Source organism: Camponotus floridanus, unplaced genomic scaffold (genome assembly GCF_003227725.1).
Source record: "Camponotus floridanus strain SB8 unplaced genomic scaffold, Cflo_v7.5 scaffold542, whole genome shotgun sequence".
NCBI classification, from domain to species: Eukaryota; Metazoa; Arthropoda; class Insecta; order Hymenoptera; family Formicidae; genus Camponotus; species Camponotus floridanus.
The window spans coordinates 39,262-47,874 of NW_020229706.1; the positions used below are offsets into that span (position 1 = coordinate 39,262).

General features: G+C 41.8%; 1 protein-coding gene across 1 annotated transcript; it reads left to right on the plus strand.

The window, feature by feature from the left end:
* Positions 1-2,273: 2,273 nt before the first annotated feature.
* LOC112639278 lies at positions 2,274-3,020 on the plus strand (the record flags this gene model as incomplete). Its single annotated transcript, XM_025412675.1, has 2 exons — positions 2,274-2,713; positions 2,792-3,020. Coding segments are annotated over exons 1-2 (669 nt in total), but the record flags the coding sequence as incomplete, so codon positions are not given.
* Positions 3,021-8,613: the final 5,593 nt, after the last annotated feature.

Below are 8,613 nucleotides of genomic sequence, written 5' to 3' on the forward strand. Positions count from 1 at the left end.
ATTTTTTTAAATTAAAATATATATCAAATTTATTTTAAAATGTGTGTATGTGTATATTATACATATTTATGTGTGTGTGTGTGTGTGTGTGTATGTATTTAAAATTAAAATAGAAAAATATAAAATGTAATGTTAGAAAATATAATTATGAAAAATATATAAAATTAATTGGGGGAGGGAGGGGGGGAGTTGCGCCGGTTCAGGGGAAGGCGGCTCCTGTAACAAAAAAAAAATATATATTATAATATATAGTAAAAAATATATAGTTATAATAAGATTTATAAAAATAGTACTTACAATTTTAATGTGTGCACATGGGGCACATGTCGCACGGTAATATTTGATATAGTGATTTCCTGCACTCTTTGCAGGATATATTGCTTAACTGATGACAATTCATGCAGCGATGTTCCCGTATAGCTCTAGCTTCCAGAAATAAAAACGATAATCTTAGGAAGCATTCCGCACAATATTTCTGTCCATATTCTACATAATAGAACGATATGCGACATATTCTTATCGTATCGCTCATCGTCAATATTTCCGGTAATTCTAAATTCCGTTCTCTGAATTCTAATAGTTCATCATCACTATCAACACTCTCGTAATCGCTGTCCGCCAAAGGTTCTATTTCGATGTCATCGGCGTTATCTTCGTCTTCTTCGTTAACGTTCAGTACATTATCATTTTCAATGATCCTCACATTATTATTTTCGATGATCATCACATCGTCATCATCGATGATCATCACATCGTCATCATCAATGATCATAACATCATCATTGTCGTCATCATTAATGATAATGATATTTTCTTCGGCCATGTTATAAAGTGCACAAGAACGATGAAAAAATAGTCACTTCTTCACTTTTGATTTCTTCACTTTCGATTTCTCGACTCACGCACTGCCAAACTCTTTCTGACAGGGCAGCGAGATCTCGATGCGAGATCGTATAATAGAGATGCGACATTATCACCATATCACCGTAAACACCTCGTAAAAAAAAGTATGCGCGGCCCCATATGTTTATCGAAAGTATAAGCGATATTGTATTACATGCCCGGTAGATAAACAATATAAACACCTTAGAATCGTCCTCCGTAATTTTTTCTCGGAAGAATTGCACCCTTGCTTCCACCGCTCGTATATCAGCGCCGATGTTCGGCTGCTTTGCGCTTTCGCGGTACATCCCTTACCCCCGATATAAGTAATTCTAGATTTTTTCCGTTCGCCGTATCCTTATCTCTCTCTCATTGAATTATACATCATGCGAATTTATAAACAATATAAACAAATGGCACCTCCCAGAATCGTCCTCCGTAATGTTTTCTCGGAAGAATTTGTAACGTATCAGCGCCGATGTTCGGCAGCTTTGCACCTTCGTTTCCTCCTTCATATATAAGAAGGATTGAAGTGCATCAAATCATCATAGTATGTGATTTGAACGCCCATCGACACGTCGGTTGTAAAAAAGTATAGCGGTGTTCCGTTAGAAAGATTTTTGCGCAATTTCACGTTCAAGATAGAGAACGGTATTGTTTATCGTGTGCAAAAGTCATCCGTAGAAAACTGTGACATAGTGTTTTAAAAGTGTGAGTGTGAAAAAGATAGGAAAATGGAAAACATCGAGCAGACCGAACGCGATCTGATGGAGGGATCTCGCCAAATTGCAACCTTGGGCGAGTATTTCGCGTGGCTGCAGCGTTACGAGGAATTGATCCAAGAGCTCGAAGAACGCAGTCGTGTCAAGCGTCCGCGGCTCTCGATCGGAAACAGGCAATCTCTGGTGGCTAAAATCGCGCGATTAGAAGGTGTAAAGACTCGATTGCAGAGACGGTTTATTCCCAGCGGTGGTGATTACAGCGGTGATAATAACGCTGAAAGACTCGTTTGGCGAGAGATCGATACAGCGTTCGACAGCCGTATTCTGACCGGTGCCGTGATTAACGCAAACTATATCGAACCTCGTCAATTTCTCGAGGATGCTGAAGACATCGTGCTCGAGCAAGTGCAAGACGTTCTAAAAAGACACAACAGTGTAAAAGTGAACACTGTGTTTAATGGTGAATTTGTGTCGGGTGATAAGCGCGCGAATAAAAGTGTGAATACGAGAAACTGTGAACTCTTTCGCACATCGGATTTACGCGAGTGGTTCGAGCGCCACGTTATCGAGCCCACTTTAGCGTCTCTGGAAGAGTTTCAGGAACGCGATAGCGGCTGGGCATTGTCGCGAATACAGAATTTAACTGTTAATGTAAATAAATATAATCCAATGCGCGCGGGATGCCACATTAAATTGTCGCGGGAGATTATGATGAAAAGAGCGGTGGTTAACGTACAGTCTAAAGACAATGCGTGTTTCGCGTGGGCAGTGGTCGCCGCTCTATATCCCGCAGAAAGGAACGCGGAACGAGAATCATCGTATCCACCTTACGCGACAGTGCTGAATCTCTGGGACATTGAGTTTCCAGTAACTTTAAATCAAATTAAAAAATTTGAACTCGCAAACAGTATCTCGATCAACGTGTACGGCATCGAAAGCGAGAACATTGTTCCACTACGACTGACAGAGCAGAAGCGAGATAAGCACGTGAATTTGCTATACGTGGAAGACGGCAACAACGTAGGACACTTCGCGTGGATAAAAAATTTATCCCGGCTCGTGAGCTCGCAACTGAGCAAACACAAGAATCACAAATATATCTGCGATCGGTATGTATATATATATTAATATAAAATAATTATAATTTACATAACAAATTGTTCAAAATTAAAAAATTTTCTTTTCAGATGTCTGCATTATTTTAGTTCAGATGACAAGTTGCAGTCGCATACGGTCGACTGCGGGGAGATGAACGACTGCGCTATCCGGTTGCCGAGTGACAAGGACAAGTGGCTCGAGTTCAACAATTACAACAGGAAAGAGCGGCTTCCATTCGTTGTGTACGCCGATCTGGAATGCGTTCTGACCAAAACGGAGGAAGAACAACAACAACAGAAATTGTACCAGCATCATCGGGTATTTAGTATAGCGTATTATATGCATTGTTCGTGAGATGAATCTTTATCGGCGTATCATTCGCGTCGTAGCGTCGATTGTATAGCGTGGTTCGTCGAAGATCTTAAAAATTTAGCGATTCGCGTTAAGAATATTTTAACGACCAATGTCCCCATGGTTAATTTAACGTCCGAAGAGTGTGAAAAATTTTACAACGCCACTCAATGTCATATATGCGAAAAACCGTTCGCGCAAGACGATACACGCGTCCGCGATCATTGTCATTTGACCGGGCGGTACAGAGGTCCCGCGCATTCAAATTGCAATTTAAATTACAAAGAATCTTTTTGTATTCCGATAGTTTTCCACAATTTATCCGGTTATGATTCACATTTTATTATCGAGGAAATAGCCACAGCATTCGAAGGGAGCGTCGAGTTACTTCCGATAACGAAAGAAAAATATATTTCTTTTACAAAATATGTTGACCTTAAGGAAGGCGATTGGAAAAATAATGTAAAATTACGCTTCATCGATTCGTACAAATTTCTTACATCGAGTCTCGACAAATTGGCATCTTATCTAGACAAAGACAAGCTCAAAATTTTAAAATCGGAATTTCAAAATTTATCCGCGGAAAATTTCAGTTTATTAACGCGAAAAGGCGTCTTTCCGTATGAATACATTGACTCGGTAGATAGGTTGCGAGATACGCGTTTACCACCGCGCGAATCGTTTTATAGTTCCTTGACCGGTGAAACTATATCCGAGAGCGATTACGCGCACGCCGAGAACATCTGGACGCGATTCTCCATTCGAACGCTGGGCGAATACAGCGACATGTATCTCAAAATCGACGTCTTGTTATTAGCCGATATTTTCGAAAATTTTCGCGATAGCTGCATAAAAAGTTACGGACTCGACCCCGCGTATTACTATACTCTGCCCGGATACACGTGGGACGCCATGTTAAAGCATACAAAGATCACGTTCGAGTTGCTTACAGATATCGACATGGTCATGTTTATAGAACGCGGTATACGCGGTGGTCTGAGCCAATGTTCCAACAGATACGCGCGCGCTAATAACAAGTACATGCGACAATCGTACGATCCATCGAAACCATCGTCGTACTTGATGTATTTTGACGTTAATAATTTATACGGATGGGCAATGTGTCAACCGTTGCCTTACGCCGATTTTCGATGGGTCGACGACGCGTCGAATTTTGACGTATCATCTATAGCGTTAGATTCATCCACGGGGTATATCCTCGAAGTCGATCTCGAGTACCCGCAACATCTTCACGATACGCACACCGACCTACCGTTTTGTCCGACACGCGACAAGCCGCCCGGCAAGCGGCAAGACAAGCTCCTCGCAACGTTATACGATAAGAAGCGTTACGTGATACACTACCGTAACCTACAGCAGTGTACGCGTCACGGCCTTCGTATAACAAAAATACATAGAATTTTACAGTTTTCTCAATCTCCATGGCTTCGAAATTACATAGAATTAAATACACGTTTCAGAACACTCGCGAAAAACGATTTCGAGAAAAATTTATATAAATTAATGAACAATGCGGTATTTGGCAAAACGATGGAAAATGTGCGTAATCGGGTCGATGTAAAATTATTAACAAAATGGGACGGTCGGTTCGGCGCGGAAGCGATGATCGCGAAACCGAATTTCCATAGCAGAAGCGTCTTTTCGGAAAATCTGATTGCGGTAGAATTGCGTAAACTCGAGGTGAAATTTTACAAACCGATTTACGTGGGTATGTGCATACTCGACATATCCAAGACGTGTCTGTACGAATTTCATCACGAGTACATATATCCTCTGTATCGCGACAAATGCCGGGTAATGTACACCGATACGGATAGTCTCATATATCGCATCGAGTGCGCGGATGTGTACGACAACATGAAGCGCGACATTGTTAGATTCGACACGAGCGATTATGCGGTGGACAATGCGTACGATATACCGCTTGTAAATAAAAAAGTGCCGGGTTTGATGAAGGATGAAAACAACGGTGCGATAATGACCGAATTCGTCGGGCTCAGAGCAAAGATGTACGCGTTACGAGTGGACGGAAAGAAAGACACGAAGAAAGTTAAAGGCGTCAAGAGCAACGTTGTCGCGAGAACGATAACCTTCGAAGATTACACGCGGTGTTTAAACGAAGAGATCGAAATGACGCGACAGCAGTCGTGTATAAGATCTAAACTGCACCAAGTGTATACCGTCCGCGAGACAAAAATTGCTCTGAGTCCGTACGATGACAAGCGATATATCGTACCTGATTCGACTGACACGTTACCGTGGGGACATTATAGGATACCATTGTAATATGTAAAATATAAAATGCAAAATATAAAATATACAATATAAAATATAAAATGTATTTTACTGTTAAAAGAATAACATAATATAATATGTAATATGTATATGTAATAATATGTATATATAATAATAATATGTATATGTATATGTGATAATATAATTAATATAAGTACGGTGATAATATAATTGTACGTTCTAACATATTTTCGCGCTCCTCGTCCATGTTTTCATTAGGAGCAGGTAATGTAAAATTTAACTCATCAATCATCAAATCATAATGAAACATGCCTAAATGGTCCATTTTATACGTTTCAATCAATAAGTTGTATACACTTATGTAAGTTTGGAAACATTGCTCGCAATCTGTGATGGGTCGGACTTCCGTCAATATTCCTCCGCATTCCGGTCTTTGGCAGAGCTCGATCGTATGAGGCCCTTGACTAAGCTCATGCCGACTGAATGGTTTTGCCATTTCGCGATGAAAAAGCCATGAATTTGGTGGAAAGCAATCCGCGCAATATTTTAATAATGGATACGGTGACTGATTTATCATACGCCCCGTGGTCTTCACACACCTCCATTTCTGCAAGCCATGCAGAAATAAATTGGGCTGAGGTTGTCGGTATATGGGGATGCACATGCTAGTGTGAAAAAAAAAAAAAAAAGCGAAAATAATCTAATTATCCACAATGTATTATTTCTTATTATTTATTTTCTTTATATTTATTTATTTCTTACCTTCCTTTTTTCTTATTATATATTTAACGTTATATAACGTTCTTCTGTTCACTATCGTTCACTCAACGTTCACTTGATTCTTTTCACTGGCCAATTCGATACTGACAGTTGCTCTATTTCTTAAACGCTCGCTGCCTTCATCTCTGAAGGAGACCATAGACCCTATCTACTGTTTTCATTCCAATGGGATACTTAAAACTCCCATATGTTTATTCTAAGTATCATTCATCGCTCTCCCGCTATCCATCTCTCTTACAATATTTTACAATTGCGCGTGTGTGACACAATGTATTATACTATTAAAAGAAATATTAATATTGATTTTTTTTTGTTTTTTTTTTTTTATATTTCATATATTTTATGTAGCGCATATCTTACATACTTATATTAAGAATATAAATACATATATAGTATTATTGAAAGAAATATTAATAAACACTGTATAAATTAAATCATATTGTCCTTATGTATCCAAGAGTTGTGCGAATTGTCAAATCCAAGCCATTTCACGTAAACCTCGTCACCTCTCCTGCGCAGTATTTTCTCCACGAGATACACGTCGGGATAATTCGCGCGATGCAACTCGTGCTCGTAGAACGCTCCAGCGATAGGTTTTTTGCGATAATCCTCGAGTAGATAACTCACGGGATTAGTATGCTGCACTTTTACAATTTTAAACACCTCGGTTGTCCAATTTGGCGTGTAACCCTTCTCGAAAACTGTCTTGTACTTGCTAACGCGTACCGAGTCACCTACTTTGAATTTCGCCGGACCCGCGATATTTACACGGTTGTATACAGTAACCAAGAGTCTCTCGGCGATCGCGGGGGTAACGTCGACGGGTCGCATGCCGATCGTTCGATGCTTGCGCGCGTTGTAATCCGATACGAGTCCCGGCAACGCCTTGACCCACTTGTAAGATCCGTTCAACGTAAACATCTTCCACATGTCATCTTTTAGCGTGCGATTGAATCGCTCGACGATCGATGCCTTCAATACCGAATACGTAGAATAATGATTTATGCCGTGTTTTCGCATGAGCCGTTGCACGTCGGCGTTATAAAATTCCTTCCCCATGTCGGTCTGTATGTTTTTCGGACACCTCTCGCTATCTCGAATTATCTCGGCGATAGCGTCAGCTGTCTCGCTTCCGCCTTTACTCTTGAGCGGTACGGCCCACGCGTGCTTGCTCAACGCATCGATGACTGTGAGTATGTAGTTGTAACCTCTGTTGAAACGAGAGTACGGACGCATCTCGACAATGTCGGCTTGCCACAGATCATCGTATCCCCGCACTATTACGTGTCTTCGGGGGAAATTTTTTCTCGCCGGTGCGTGCAGTTCGTTCACCAACTGCCGTTTCTCTAAACTATGTTGTTTCTTCGCTTCCCCGGTTATTCCCGATCGTCGACCCATCGTTGTTTCGATTCGTCGATCGAATTAGCCGTTCAATAGCCGTTCGCAGCCGTTCAATAGCCGTTCGTAGCCGTTCAATTGCCGTTCACTGCCGTTCGATTGCCGTTGCTGACCCGTTCAATAGTCGTTTGATTGCCGTTGCTGACCCGTTCGATTGCCGTTCACTGCCGTTCTTGATCCCTTTGTTGGCGCGATTGACCCTGTTGATAGTCGTTTTTAAGCAGTTCGTAGCCTCGTTCGCAGTCGTTTCTGACCCGTTCGTAGCCTCGTTGACAATCGTTTTTGACTCGTTCGTAGCCGTTGTGGACTTGTATGCCGCCTCGTATGTAGCCGTTCCTGACGTGTTCATAGCCTTGTTCGCAGCCGTCCTTGAGATGCTCGTAGCCTCGTTCGCAGCTGTTCTTGAATCGTTCGTAGCCTCGTTCGAGACCGTTTCCTCTTCGATCACTGCCACTCATTATAGCTCGATAATCGTCGGATAATCGTTCGTAGCCGTTCGGTAAACCTTTCTAGATGTTTAATAATTGTACAATAGCCGCTCCTTAGCCGTTCACTACAGCACATTACAGATTGATAGCCGTTTCTGAATTAGCGTTAATCGTACGACGAAGCTCGTTTATCGCAGCCTGCAAAGCTCGCAGGTCCTTCTCGAACGCAATCAGCTTCTCGTCTGATTCTTTCCGTTGATTTTTCAACATTTTAACGCATTCTTCCACGTACAGTTTGTTGACAGCATCGGTATCAGCCTCAGGTTGCGCTACACGGCGAATCTTGCGCGACCTCGCGTCATAGTCCGTTGCGACGCGACACAGAGCGTTTTGACGCAAGTAACTCGTCACCAATTTACCCCAATGATCGCTCGTGCTGATTTCTTCGTTTCTCCGTTCGAATAATCCAAATTTGTTGATAGGCATTGTTTTTCGATGCGAGTGACGTCGATCGACTGATTAGTTTCGTCGAGGCGCCGTTTAATTTATAATAATGCCGACTTCGCGAAGTTCCTCTATGATCGACAAGATCTCGTTGTCGTGAGCGTTGTGGCCAGCTCGACGTGAAGCATCGAGCAATCGCAGACGATCCACTAGCTCGTTGGGATCGTCCCAGT